The 15504-nt window shown below is 40.3% G+C and overlaps 1 protein-coding gene across 1 annotated transcript; it reads right to left on the reverse strand.

Moving 5' to 3' along the window:
• Positions 1–5054: 5054 nt before the first annotated feature.
• On the reverse strand, positions 5055–5204 carry MYCFIDRAFT_139802 (uncharacterized protein; the record flags this gene model as incomplete). The annotated part of the gene is made up of 1 exon (XM_007930502.1): positions 5055–5204. A coding segment is annotated over one exon (150 nt), but the record flags the coding sequence as incomplete, so codon positions are not given.
• Between the last annotated feature and the right edge of the window lie 10300 nt (positions 5205–15504).

A 15504-nucleotide genomic window follows, 5' to 3' on the forward strand; every position in this document is an offset into this window, starting at 1 on the left:
GGGTCCCTATAATTACTCTGTATTCGCGTAACGTTACGTAGCCTAACTGCTCCTATACTAATTCTAAAGGCAACTTAGTCTATTACTAAGATATAACGTATTCTAACGTTACTCTACTATAGGAGATTAGTTAACTATTAAATCTAGTTAGCTTAACTATAAGGTGAAGTTTTAGTCTTTGTTATCCCCTAATAGCGGCTAAGACCCTACGCCCTAAGCGAGCGGCTAATAACCGCTTTTAGTACGTAGATACTAAGTTTAGCTATAATCTAAATAAACGGCTTATCCCGATTAGTCGGATTGTCTAAATAGATATCGGCTAATCTCTCTATATCTATAGAGTCTAGCATTCTAAGTAGCTAATCCCGGGCCTTCCTTAGCGGTTTGGCCCTAGCTTTTAAAATGCGCCTAATAGTTATACGTAGTATAGGGGTTAAGGCTATAATTGCCTTTTTAGTCTAGCCGAGGTCGCTAAGGCTGTGTGTATTCCTGCGCGAGGCCTCCTGCTGGTACTTGTAGGGTAGGTATTTGGGTATCGGTAGTATAGAGGTATTATATTCTTACGATATAGTTAGCTCGCTTAAAAAAACTAGTAAGGTTTGTTTAAAGTAAGGTTCTTAAACGGTTTAGGTACCTGCGTTTTATACCTATAGAGCCGCTTCTAGCACATTCCATCTATCACGTTAGCTAATCCCCTACGTTATCTGCCGGTATACGGACGTTATACGGACGTAGCTACTTTGAAAAACAGTACTACACTACGTACTAGATTTATACGCCTTCTTTACTAGACTCTAACCTTAACCGTAAGCCGCTTCTACGCTAGGCTCTACAACAATTTTACTTAAGCCTTTAGTAGGCTCTTCTACGCTAGGCTCTATAATACCTTTACTAAAGCCTTTAGTAGGCTCTATAACGCCGACTTGAACTTAATAACATTATTCTTTAGCTTACTTACTTCCTTCTATAGGCTATTAAACTTAGCTATCCTAATAATTATTATAATCTCCTCGTCGCTCTAAGAGCCTTCTTTATTCTTTACCTTACCTCTAGTACGCGCTAACTCCGCCTATTACTAGTTTACTAGGTCTAGGTCTATTCTTAAGTCTTTTACTATTAACTCGTACTTTAAGAGACGCTTAATAAGTGCCTTCTAGCGCTTACTCTTAGCAAATAGGCGCAGATTTAATAGACTCGCTAGCGGTACTAGGTTATAGACCTCTTCTACTATTAATTCTATATTATTAGACTATAGTCTACGGCGCTATCTTAACTCTTACTCTAAGCGGAAGCGGACCGGATCCCTATTATATATATTAGTCTATATTTATCTATAGAAGTAGTATATAAACCTCTCTACTTAGTATACCTAGCGGTATTATATCCCTCTACTTACTAAGGTTTAATAGCTATAGAGCCTTTAGCTATAAAGGACGACTCGTAAAGGTATCGGCTTCCTAACCTTTAGCTCTACTACGGCTAAATCTGAGACCTAATCGAATAGCCTTATAGTTCGAGGGGCGATCTAGATTTATACAGGGCTATACTAAATCTAGTACTAGATATAGAACCGGACAAGGGGACTAATAGAGGCGCGACTATTCGAGAATCTAGTCTAGCTATATAGGAATCTATATATCCGATCGCGGAGGAGGCCTAAGGTAAATTTATTAGATAATGCCTCTACTACTAGACCTTACTATCGTCGCTATTTTAACCTTACTATCGCTATTAGCTACTAAGAAGCGATAGGATAGGCTAAGCCTAGAAGGCCTATTCTACTACTACTAGTACTACGATAACCTTTATATAAGGGTTATATATATAAAATAGTCTATAGGAGGTATAATTACGTTAAAGATAATATAGACTGCTGCGTAGGCTACTATAAGTATAGGTAGTATAATAGGGACTCTATATCTATTTATTTACCTATATAGTAGAGGCCTCTATCCCCTTTAAGGACTCTACTAGTACCTATAACGCTAGTAGGTATACTAGATTATACTAAGATTGTATAGTAGGAGCTGTACGTTAGTATAAGGGTCGTAGAACCTTGTTTGCTAGATAGGTAGTATACCTAGAATAGCTAGGATTAGCTATAGGGCCTAATTCTATATATATTCTTTACTTAATTCCTCTATCCTACGTTATAGTTCTATATAGTAGCTAGTAAGGGCTTTAGAGGTCTCTATGCGATATTATACTATATGGATTGCTAATAATATAGTCTTGCCGAGACCGGAGGACGTGTTTAGCGGAGATAACTACGGCCTTCGTTTCGGGGATCCTTAAAGCAGAACTAACGGAATTATAATCCTTCCCTTCTTACGCCTAAGTCGCAAGTAGGGACCTTTAGAAGCTACTAATTTGCAAGGGTCTCTCGAGGTCGGCGAACAAGGTAGATACGAGGGTTACTACCGCATCCTTCGAAGGCTAGTTTTCTATCCCTACGAGTTATTAACTCGTAGGCCTAGACCGTGCTTTTAAACGGAGTCGTTTAAAAGCATATAATACGCTATATTTATAACTCGCATAGGTAGTAATCCTGCCTTAACCGGAAGTAGAAGGAGGTAGAAGGGGGCTTAAACCCTATCCGGCTTAGCTTATTAAATTAGCTTCTTAGTACTACCGAATAAGCTATACACTATAACCGGCGACGGTAAGGTAGAAAGTAGCTATTAGGTCTTCGAGATAGCAGTGCGAGAGGGCACTAGCTTATATATATAAATGTCTAGGTATATAGCCGTTAGTATAATTAGTAATAGGGGCTAGCAAATAGAACCTAAATTCGAGGATTAATTAAGGATTAATTGTAGTATATCGTCTATAGGATAAGAGGCGTCTACGGAAGCAGTATAAGTCTTAGTTTATTAGTATAACTACTATTGTTCTCGATTATAGCTGCTATAGACACCCCCTCTTATCTCTCTCGTATTATCGACCTTAGCTCTAGCTCTTTAATACTAGTATTTGCTATACTAGTCCATCTACCGTAGGCACCGCCTATACCTATCCGCGTAGCTCTTTAAGGTAACCCTCTTTATATAGATGTCTCCTTATTCTTGCTAGCGCTACGGTATTTAATCGGAAGTCTATTACCTACAATCTAGTTAGCTAAGCGGCTACTATATAGCCGCTCTATGTCCGTAGCGAGCTTGTTAACTAATTCAAACTATAGCGACAGCGATAGCAGTATTGCTACTAATTAGACACTAAATTCAACTCTACCTAGGCTAGTCGTTATTAGAGGTATAGATACCTCCTTAACGGCTTACCTTTAGCGGCAATCGGAGCGACAACAATAGGTTATAGTCTAACAACCTATACTAGATTTGAGCGACTCTTAGTCTTCTACTAAAGGTATAGAAGAAAGTATAGAATACGACTACAATCGAGTTAATAGCGATAGTAAGATTTCCGACGACTTCGCCTTGCTAATTATTAAGCACTTCGAGGCTAACTCTAGCTATTATATAGAAGGACGAATAAGAGATATAATAAAGCGCTATTAGAAGTAGTATAACGATAATCGACCTACTAGATAACGTACTATCCGAGGTATAGACGGCCTTATTCGCAGGTAGATTATAAAGCGTATTCTCGAGTATAGAGTCCTTCTTACTACCTCTAGTATTGTTGTTAACGACTCCGAGTTTAAACAGATACTTAATCGCTTTAAGGATACTATATTATATAATAATAAGAAGCTCTGTAATAAGCTACTTACTACTAAGGAGTTGCGTGCTTACGAGACTCCGGCTTAGTAGGTCTAAGACAATATACTCCGTATTATGTCGTAGCGGCTTTAGGATCTAGTAGCTATTACAAGTCTATCGTTACCGCGCCTAGTTGTTATAGCCCTATTACCTTCGACTCTATTACTAAATCCGGCTCTTTCTAATGCTGCTAATATACCTCCTACTGCAATACTACATTCGACGCGCCGTCGGCTATATATTAATAGTAAGAAGTAGCTAAATAAGGAGAGGTCGTTAAGTCGAGTATTAGAGCTATTTCGCGAGGCGATTACTATACTAGCAAACTAGCTAAGAACTGCCTATTCTAAGCTAACAAACAACTACTATTTAATCCGCCGAATAGACGATATCGATAACCGCTCTAAGAAGCATATAAAGCTAATATACGCGTCTACGGTACGTTAATTTAACGAGCTAAGAGCGCTTCTTATCGGCCGTATTAGATACGTACCTCCCGTTCCTTCGCAGTTATCGCAAGTTACCGACTTTAGCTTAGATTTAGACGATAACCTCGTTACTAACGTTCTTACGCCGATAGGAGACAGTAACGACGGCTACGATAGCGATAGAACTGTCTCGTAGATATTAGAAGCGTTAGACATTAGAAATTAATAGCCGCTAGTACGTAGATATTCGCGTAACCGAGGTATTAGACTTAATAGGGGAGTATTAAATCGGGTATATTATATACAGCCCTCGGAGTAATCTTTAGTTCTATAATTAGTAAGGAACTTAGTTAGGAGGCGAATTCTTTAGTATAATTAGTACTGCTTTCGATACGATTAGTTATAGTGCTAGTTACTAGGCTTGAATTTCGACTGTTTCTAGAAATTTATACACTCCCCGCTATTCTCTATCGTTGTCTACTACTAAGATATCGAGAAGCAATTTATATAGCTCTACCTATACTAAAACGGCTATCCGAAGCTCTTCCGTATCTACTCCGAAGATTAACGAAAGAACTAAGAAGAGTTAGATATAATCCGATTACTAATCTATAACTACCCTTTACTATTCTTTATTACTATCGTTAATAACTATATCCCTTATATCTTCTACGTTACTTCCGATATCTAATCTATTACCGGAAGGGTTTATATTAAGGAACGATTGATAAGTGAATAAATACTATCGCTATCTATAGGCGACGAAGTATAGAAGGTAAAAGTTCTAGTAAACGCTCGAAAGGAAGAGGTTCGAAAAGCTAGTGCCTAAGGCATTAATGCCAAGACCTAGCTATATAGGACTAGCTTCTAGCCGGTCCGTAACACTAGCCCCCTCTAAAGGCGCTGTCTACGTAGTAGTAGTAACGGTATTAACTCGCAAGGCTGCGTTAATAGGGTAGGTAGGTAGGTTGTTCGTCGCTATAGTACTAGGGCGTAGTTTGTTAGGGTATCGGGCGTAGAAGTTAGCGACGGCCTCTGTCGCATTTGCGACATTGTCTACAGTCGTCTAAGAGGCTTTACTCTTATCGTAGCTAGTCTATAACACCTTATATTTGAATATACCGCCCTTCTTATTCTTTCTCTTACTAAACTATCGAGAGTCTATAATTCCTTCTACTTTATATTCTATCTCGCTATTAACCTCTATAGGCGGTAGCGTTACATTATAGTCTTAGCCTAGTAGTGCTAGTTTGTTAGAAAGTGGTATAAGTAGCGAAGCGTAAAAGACGTTATATATATCTATAGACGTAGGCAGGGCGAGTTAGTAGCTATATAGTAATACAACCTTCGTAACCTTATAAGGACCGGCTTTCTTCTACTCTAGTTTAGGGTTGCGAGCGGTCTTAATTCCTTTAAGCGAAAGGAACACCTTATTACCTTCCTAATAGGCAGGATATAGACGTCGTACTTTGTTAGCCGACCTTTCTATCTCCGCTTAGGCCTAGCGTAGGTAACGAGAAGCGTGTTATTTAATGTCGTAAGCGTGCTTCGCGAAGGCGACGGCATTAGTGTCTAGGTCGTCTTCCTAACCCTTAGGGTTAGGCAGTTCCAAGCCTATACGTAGGTAGAAGCTATAATATACGTAGAACGGTAACATTCCGATACTGTTAGAACGCTGATTGTTAGTAGCGAACTCCGCTATAGGTAACTAGCGTGTCTAGTCGTCTCCTGCGTAGTTAATATAGGACTATAGATAAGCTTTAGTTGTTAAGTTAAATCGTTCCGTCTGCCTATCCGTCTCTAAGTGCCTAGCCGTTAAGAGGCGTAGGTCTACGCTAGTTAGCTTATATAGTAACCTCTAGAATAACGATATAAACTATAGACCTCGGTCGGAAGTAACGGTTTGCGGGTAGCTATAATGTTTCTAGACTCTATTAACAAACACTCGCGCGATATCGCTTGCGGTCGTACTACCCTCCCTTATCGGTATTAAGTGTCGCATCTTAGTAAGACGATCTACTATAACAAGGACGCAGTTATAGTCGTCGGACAGCGGTAGACCTGTAACTAGGTCTATAGTAATGTATTGCTATCTGTGCGCTAGTACTAGGAGAGGGCGTAACAAACCCTATTTGCTTTGTCTTAACGTAGCGACTCGTTTGTAGGTAAGGCAATTGCCGACAAAGGTAGCTACGTCTTTTCGCATTTCCGGCTAATAATAGTGTCGTAATAGTAGCTCAAAGGTATGCTTACGCCCTAGATAGCCCGCTATAGGATGCGTATAGCAGGAGTCGATAATGCGGCCTCGCAATCTATTTAGGTCCGGTACGTAAAGGTTGTCTCGATAGTATAGTGCTCTAGCAATTAGCTCGCACTTAGAGGGTAACATTTAGTATAGGGAGCTATCTGATTTCTTTAGAGCCGTGCGTTTACGTAGGCACTCGCGTATACGCTATACTTGCTTATTATTAGTACTTACTTCTAGGATTGCTTCGAAGATAGCTTAGCTATTAAAAGTTAGAGCGTTTAATCGTAGTATAGGGTCGAAGTTCTCGGGCTTAAGCACTACTTAGTTCTACGCCTAGAGACGTGCGTCGTTAGGACGTTAAGGAAAGTCCGCTAAACGGCGAGTAAGTGTGTCTAGTTTAACGCCTAGCTTGCTAGTACGGTATATAATCTGAAAGCGGAAGCGGCTAAGGAACTTACTCTAGCGGGCTTAGCGGCGACTAAGTTGTTTTATAGTTATATAGTACTTAAGATTCTTATAGTCTATTAGTACCCGGATAGGTTCTAGGTGCCCTTCTAGTTCCGAACGCTACTGTTCGAATGCTTACACTATCGCTAACAGTTCCTTGTCGTAGATCTTATAGTTATACTCCGCCGGCGTTATCTTGCTAGAGAAATAGGCAACCGGTTTCTATATACCGTCTTCCGTACGCGTTGAACTAGTATACTATTAAGACAGCACTCCGGCCGTTACGTAATCGGATGCATCCGTTTCTACTATAATAGGCAAGTTAGGATCGTAATAGGCTAGTATAGGTTCTTCGGCGAACGCGGCTTTTAAAGCGTTAAAGGCTCGTTAGTAGCTATCGGTCTATACGAAACGGTTCTTAAGCGGATCCTTCCTAGTCAATTCTATAAGTAGCTTTGCTAGATACGAGAACTTGTTAATAAACCGGCGATAGAAGTTAGCAAAGCCGAGGAAGCCCTAGACATCCTTAACGTTACGTAGCGTAGGCTACTCCTATATAGCTGCTACCTTCTCTTTGTCTATTTTAATGCCCTCCGTAGTAACGATAAGTCCGAGGTATTTAACCTCTTTAACTTTAAATTCGCTCTTGCTAATGTTACACTAAAGACCCGCTCTGCTAAGAGCTTCTAGAACGCGGTCTACGTGCACTCGATGTTTATCTAATAAGTTAGAGTAGATTAACATATCGTCTAAATAGGCCGTATAGAAGACATCTAGGAAGGGTGCGAGGGTTTCGTTAATATACTATTAAAACGAGGACGGTGCATTTGCAAGACCGAAGGGTATAACTAGGTACTCGTAGAGACCGTAGCGTATCTTAAAGGCTGTCTTCTATTCGTAGCCCTCGGCTACGCGTAGTCGATTGAACGTAGAGATAATATTAAGCTTCGTATAGTACTTAGCTTTGCTAAGTCGAGAGAGCGTTTCTTAAATAAGTGGGATAGGGTACCTATTCTTTACCGTAATCTCGTTTAGTCTGCGATAATCTACGTAGAACCGCAAACCTCCGCCTAGCTTCTTAACGAATAGCACTAGCGAGGACGCTAGTAAGCTAGAAGACCTAATAAAGCCCTTCTCTAGGTTATCGTATAGATAGTCTCGTAAGACTTCTAGTTCTTTATAGGACATCGAATATAGGGGACTATAGCGAGGTTCCTTGCCTTCTACTAGCTCGATCTTATAGTCGTACGTACGATATAGTAGTAGAGTCGCGGCTTCTTGTTTCGAGAACGTAGATATATAACGATATAAGTACGAGGGGAGCTTCGTAGCTAGGTCGATGTCTTTCTTTATAGCGATAGCTTATTTAATATCTCGTAGAGAAGCGGCGAATATACGACAACCGCGCGTAGCCGTAAGACGGTCGAATAGTGCAGCACTAATAGCGAATATGCCTATTGCTTGCGCTCTCTTTATTACGGCAACGGCGAGAGGTCTTCGTAGATTCCTCGGAGGTAGCGACGGCTTTACTATAAAGTCGTCGCCCGTAGACGTAGTTACTAAAGGGACAGAATAATCGTCGCAGACTATATAGTACAGACTAGACGATAGAGACAATACTAGCGATAGCGAACGATTAGGTCGTACGGGTTTGTTACGAGTATTACGGTATTCTCGGTAATCTATTATTTCTAGTTCTAGTAATAAGAGGAAAGGAGAGGGCGACGGCGGTAACTATAGTTAAGAGGTTGCTATTAGGTTATCTAGCAATTTGCTAATAGCACGGATCTACCGGTAGTGTTTATTGCAATAGGCCTTGTAGTAGTTAGAGTTAAAGAGGACAATATTATTATTAAACCTAATACGAGGTGCGTGCTGCTTAAGCTATAGTTTGCCTAAGATTATAGGGTAGTAACTAAGCTTAGTTAAGTAGAATGAGATATACTTACGGTGTCCTTAGATATCTATCTAGGCACGAGCAATCTAAGTAACTAGTTTAACCGCGCTACTATCGAATGCCTCGAGGTCTCGCGGTAGAATATCGTAGATCGGAAGTTAATGTTCTTACGCATAGTTAGTGTTTATAAAAGCGTAGCTAGTACAGCCTATATCGAGCATAGATTCAGATTTCTACTCTAGCGAGTTGTAGGATATAGTATATAGTAATACTAAGTAGTCCTTATCCGGCAATAGTAGTTCCCTACCTATTGCTGCGGTACTAAGACGAAGTATAGATCGATCTATATTCTTCTTACTATGCTTCTTCTTCGAAGTATCGTAGGTATCGTAAATATACTATAGCGGTAGGTATCTATGCTAATGCTATGCTAAACGCTTAAGGTCTGAATCTGAAACTAAATCTAGAGGCAAGACTAGTAGTACTATCGGTGCTAAATAAACTATTGTTTATTAACTGTCGGAAGGTCTCTAAGCGCGACTATGCTCGGAGACTAGGCGTTTTCCTAGTTAATAGGCACGCCTCCGTAGGTAGATAAAACATCGGAGATGTTGTTACTGCCGTTAGCAAGAGCCGCAATGCGCGCTATACGAGCGTTATAGGTATCGCGCTCCGGCGCGTTCGGACACGAGCTCTTCTAGTAGCCTAACTGTCCGTAGTACCTATATAGGCTAAGACGGCGTCTCTTATCGCGCTGCTCTTATATAAGCGGCGCACGCCTACCGTTAGTTACCGATAGGTCTATAGCGTTACTACCGTTCGATATCGTAAGGGGAGTTGTCGAAGCTAGCGGTAGTAGAGCAGCGGCTAGGGTAGATTGGCGGCGCTATAGGTTGCTATTACTAGCTAGATTCGTATTCGTAGTAGTCTAAGGAGCCGAGTTAGCGCGGCCGGTAGGGTTTAAGCTAGACGAGGGCTACTTATTCGAGAACATGCTACGCTATATACTAGAGGCCTTAACTTCGCCTTTACGCTGCCGGATAGAGTAATCTAAGGGCTCGAGACGGTCGCAGATCTAAGTAAAGGTAAGTAAGTTGTAATCCTATATCCGTAATACTTTATTAGTCAATTCCTCGCTAAGGCCTTCTCGGAAGGCTTCCTTAAGAGCTAGACCGGAGTACCCGACGATAGCATTTAACGTATTAAACTCGGCCTTATAATAAGAGAACTCCTTGCCCCCTTACTTTAGGGCCTTAAGCTTCGCGAGTGCTATGCCCTCCTTATTACTATCTCCGAAGGTATCGATTAGGACCTTCTTAAATTCAGTTACTATACTTAATGTAAAAGTAATCCGTAGCTAGGGACCCGTACGATTAATATTAATATAGGGGACTAGAATAATACGAGCCTTTAGACTAAGTCGGCTATATATATAGGAAAGCTAGCTATATAGTGTCGGGTACCGATCGGTATTAGTAGTAAGCTTAAGGAACATCGCGATTAACTATAACTTAAGCGTAGCTTTATTGTCGCTATTATATAGCTCCGGGTCCGGTATCTTCTCGGACTTGTCGACTTTAGACTAGCTACTAGGACCTAGTCGGCTCTAAGCTTGTTGTAGTGCTTAGTTTAAACGGGTTATCTCTGCCTGCAACTATAGTACCTAGTATAAAGGCACCGCCTGCTTGTTAGCCGACCCGGTTCCCGTAGCTAGTAGGCCTATAAGGCGGTCTACCTCGTTCTAAGCATTAATGTATTGCCTCTACACATAGTCTATTCGGTCGTTTATAGCCTTAATCGCATCTTCGCATTGCGTTTATCTCTTATTAACCTCGGCTATAGCAGCGGTCTTAGCGGCTTTAGCAATATCGCGAGCCTACTAGGCTCTCTATACGTTATTGTCTAATTCGAGGAGTTGTGTTTCGTACGTTTAGAGGTATCGGTAGATATAACGGAACACCGTCTTAGTAGAGGCAGTAGTAAAGAAGCTAGCGAGCTCTTTAGCGGTCGGTAGGATAGGATATATCTAAACCTAGCTAGCACGCCGCTATTCTAGCGTAGGCGGTAGTATACTTAGATCGCTAATTATATAGTATATAGGTTAGCGACTGCCCGTATTATCGAACCGCGAACTACGCGGAGATTCTAGCGCTTCTTCTATACTAATATCGCGTTACGACGCGCTAGCCGTATAGAGAGTAGATTAGTAGACTTCTTAATAGGCTCGAGCCCTTACTAGATAGAGCTTAGTATATAGATCCTGCGTGCTACGGCTTATATAGTAATTGTAGGTCGGCGTAACGACCTAAGTTGCTAAGGGTACCTCTAGCTCGTAGGCCGAAGGGCTTCTATAGAATAGGATGCTTCGTACTATTAAGGAACGATTAATAAGTAAATAAATACTATCGCTATCTATAGGCGACGAAGTATAGAAGGTAAAAGTTCTAGCAAACGCTCGAAAGGAAGAGGTTCGAAAAGCTAGTGCCTAAGGCATTAATGCCAAGACCTGGCTATGTAGGACTAGCTTCTAGCCGGTCCGTAACAGTTTATACGTATTAGGTCTAGCACTACCGTATCTACCGGCGGCATAGGTAGCAGCTTAGTACCTAAATAATCCCTAATATCCGGGTACCTAAGACCGTAGTACGCGGCGACCTTGTTTCTACGATAATAGGATAGGTAGTTAGTAAGCAATATAGCGACTAGATAATAGGATCCTATCGGTATTAAACTAGTACGTAACCCCTTCTTATATTCAAAGAATAGCTAGTTGTTAGTTATCTTACCGAACCCCTATTCGACTAACTAGCGTAGTACTAACTATTCCTTCGAGACCTACGCTATTATAGCGTTACGATAATTACCTCTCTTCGATTTCTACGACCCGATAATACTATCTACCTATCCGTACGCCGAGTTACCGAAGATAAAGAACTTGTTATCTATATTATCGTTATTATTAAACAGGTTATGCTATACCTAGTTAATCCCCGACTCGCGTACTATTCGGCTATCCCTATAAGAGCTAGGATAAGGACTATCGATAAGCAGTATTCTATCCGGCAGCTATATACCTTAGAATTTAATACTATAGAAGTGCTTATAGCTATTATAGAATACCCTCTAGTTACGACTAGGTCTCGTAATCTTTCTTACGGTGCCGTTAATATATCTAAAGATACTAGATAGTCCGACGGATAGATATAGCGACTCTACTAGGCTCCGGAGATATTGCTTAGTAAGCCGCCTCTTATTAAAGAATAAGAACGACTTCTACCTTATTACTAGGCTATATATAGCCGCATTAAATACATAACTTAATATAGTAGCTAAATAGCTAAACTTCTCGTCTAGGTCCTTCTAGAAGCCTAGACTAGATAGCCGCTTATAGACTATATAGAGCACCGTTATAGGTAGCAATTTAAGGCTAACTAGCAATACGATTAAACTAATATTAAGTAGGTCTACTAGCTCTATTAACTCGGGCCTTATAAAGCGGAAGTTACCCTTAATATTAGCCTCCGGATAACTAAGAAGATCGAAGCGTTGTTTCTTATAGACTCTCGCTAGTTTAAATAGTCGGTTACGCCTTAACTAGCGGTACTACTATTTACGTATAGATTTACCCTCCCTCTACGCCTACTAGTCCTTATTACTACTATCTTCCTCGAGGTATTTACTTATAATAGCAACGACCGTTACTATAGCTATAGTAACTATAATAGCTCTAGTTTCTATAGTTGTTTAGTATATGCCTATAGGTCTATAAGAGCTAAGGTCTATATCCCTAGAAGGTCTAGAATAGGGGCTCCTTACTATACTAAACCGCTTTCGATTATATACAAATTGGCCTCTTCTAAAGGTCCGTAAAAAGCGCTATATTAATCCTTTACTTAACGGTTAGGAGCTAGCGCTTATTTGGAAGCCGGTAGCCAAATTAACTATTTCTAAAGGTCCCTAGTATGTCTAGAACAGGGGTTGTCTCTCTGTATATATAGCGTTAACGCATATCGGAGTGAAAGAGCGCTTATATATTCTAGGGTGTCGCGACCCTTGCTTAGCGGCACCGCTTGCTATACAAAGTATAGTGTAACTAGGTGTTAGAAGCTATTAGTGCGATTGTTAGGAACTTCAGTTCTTTAGCTAGTTTAGTAACGATTAGGGTTAAGAAGGAGGGTGTTTTAGAAGCCGTATAGAAGGCTAGTTTAAAGCCGTATAGACAGCTAGTTTAGTAACGATTAGGGTTAAGAACGAGGGTGTTTAAAGCCGTATAGAAGGCTAGTTTAAAGACTGTAGACAACTATAAACAACTAAGTAAGCGCTATACTATCTACTACTATGTTTAACCGCTATTAGCGTTAATTACTATACGATAGCGAGCCGGTATACTGTTAATCCATTGTTATACCAATTCTATAGGTACGTTGTAGTATTCTTCGACAATTGCTAGCTAAAGGTTACGGCTAGTAGGTCTGTTTCTGCGGCGTTCAATTGCCTGCTTAATTACTCGCTATAGGTTCTCGATAGGGTTCAAATCTAGTAATAAAGGTAGCTAGTTGTCTATAAGAATAATGCGGCGAGCTCGTAACTAATTAAGTGTGTATTTAGCTCTATATACAGGCGCCGAGTCTTGTTAGAAGAGTGCTATTCTTAAGTGCAAGGTAGGCTCGTAACCGAGAGGGTATTCTTAGTTAGTAATAAGGCTATTTATACGACTAATCTCTTCTTAAACTAGTAGCAAGACCTTCTTATAGTATAACTCTTTATTAATATTGCCCTATATCTTATCCTATAGCAGGAGTAGTCCTTTGCCGCTAATACTACTAATATAGGCCTATATGATCTAGTATAGAAGGCGTTAGAAGCGAGGCCTCGAATAGTAGTCTTAGTTACGCTTACTAACTAGTCGAGTAACAAAGAGCCTCTCGTATAATCTATTGCGTATAGTATACTCGTCGCTCTATAGAACGTTTGCCTAGTCTTCTTTAGTAAAGTGTTAATAGAATTAAGCCTATTCGAGGCGTAGGCGTCGAATACGGTCGTTATAGAAGGGCCGAGGGCGTATAACGTAGCGGCGATAACTATACCTTCTATAGATACGAGAGACAGTTATAGGACTGCAATTTAAACCGAGTAAGTCTCTAACTTCCGTCTAAGTTATATAACGAGTTATAGCGTTCTAAGTAATATAGTCGACGATAAGGCGCTCTTAGGTATCTATATAGAGCCTGCGGCTACGTCGTCGAGTTAGTACGTAGGTAAGGGCAATCTCTCGAGGAATAGGGCGCGAATAGTCGAATTCGTCGATTCGGTAGGCTCGGTAGCGCCTAGGAGTAAAAGGCTTATAAACGATATAATAGATAGTCGACAATGCCTTACGAGACTACTCTAAGATATAAATAAGCGGCTATTTAGCTATTCGGTGCAGTTGTTTAATAGTAGTACGTAGTTTATATAGAAGTACGGCTCGGCGGTAGACTCGCTATTCGGTAGTTTGTTAGGTCGCGATTTCGTACGTTAGTAATAGCCCTAGCAGTCTAAAAAGAAGGGATTTAATGCTTAGTAGAGTTAACTAGCTAGATAGACGATTTGCAAGTAGTATAGTAGGCAGTATCGGGTGCGATAAATTAGTATATTATATTAATAGAAATAGCTAATCGCTTTAGAAGGAGATATTAGAAGTGTTAGAAGAAGCTAGTACCCTACCTTCGGAGCTTTAATTCCGATCTAATAGGAATCGCCGGGTCCGCGGGCTAATCCGTACCGAGGCTAAGTTATTATCTAAAGATTAAGACTCTTATTTAGTTAAATCGATAACCTTAACCTATAGACGACGTATTTAGCTTAGAAGTTGCTATTTAAGCTCGCGCTACTCTCGAAGTTGTATCTCCGACTTATTATACTCCGGCGGACGGTCGTAAACAGATAGTAGAATAGATAGTATACGGTCGCGCTATTAGATATAGAATTAATAGTATAGAGGGTTATTAAACTATAGAACCTAAGGGCGACGAGATTGCAATAACTACGATAGAGCCGGCCTTAGTAGACTTCTAGACCGATAAGGCAATAGAGCTAGATTAAATGCCGGTATTAAACTAAGTAAATAGATAGAGGGCATAACTAATAGTATTAGACTTCTATAGCTACTAATAACGTTAGAAAGTAGGCGTAACTATGCTTTGTCTTTCTTACCTTATTCGAGGGCTTTAATAAGAGCTAGACGGCGCTAGTCTAGTAGACGGTATACCTCTAGAAGATTAGTATATCGTTAATCGCGAAGAGCTAGCGTACTACGAGTGCGAATAGCGCTAGAACAACCCCTTCTATAGCTATACTACGTATACTACTCGTTAGTATAAGTATACGGTATTATAAAGAAACGAGAAAGAAGCTAACTATTTAATAGAGGACTCTATATACGTAGATACTACCGAAAGTACCTATTTATCGCCGACTACTTCTTTATACCTTCTTTATAATTATACTCTCGAATACTATTAATCTAGTATAGACCTACTCCTAATTATATAACGACCTTTAGCTTACTTCTAAATTACTCCTTCTTCCTTTCTTTAATATTGTAAAAAGCTTATAAAATAATATATTATTAAATCTACTAAAAGATAGTCTATATATACCCTAGATAGTGCCTATACGTAACTTCTAAGCCCTCTAGTCGGAGGAATTGATAGCTAAGCCTTCCTATAGGTGCTATGCTTAGCCGCGGCGCCAACACCTCGATTTAGTATAGGACACTGCAAT

Source organism: Pseudocercospora fijiensis (genome assembly GCF_000340215.1).
Source record: "Pseudocercospora fijiensis CIRAD86 unplaced genomic scaffold MYCFIscaffold_6, whole genome shotgun sequence".
Classification (NCBI taxonomy): Eukaryota; Fungi; Ascomycota; class Dothideomycetes; order Mycosphaerellales; family Mycosphaerellaceae; genus Pseudocercospora; species Pseudocercospora fijiensis.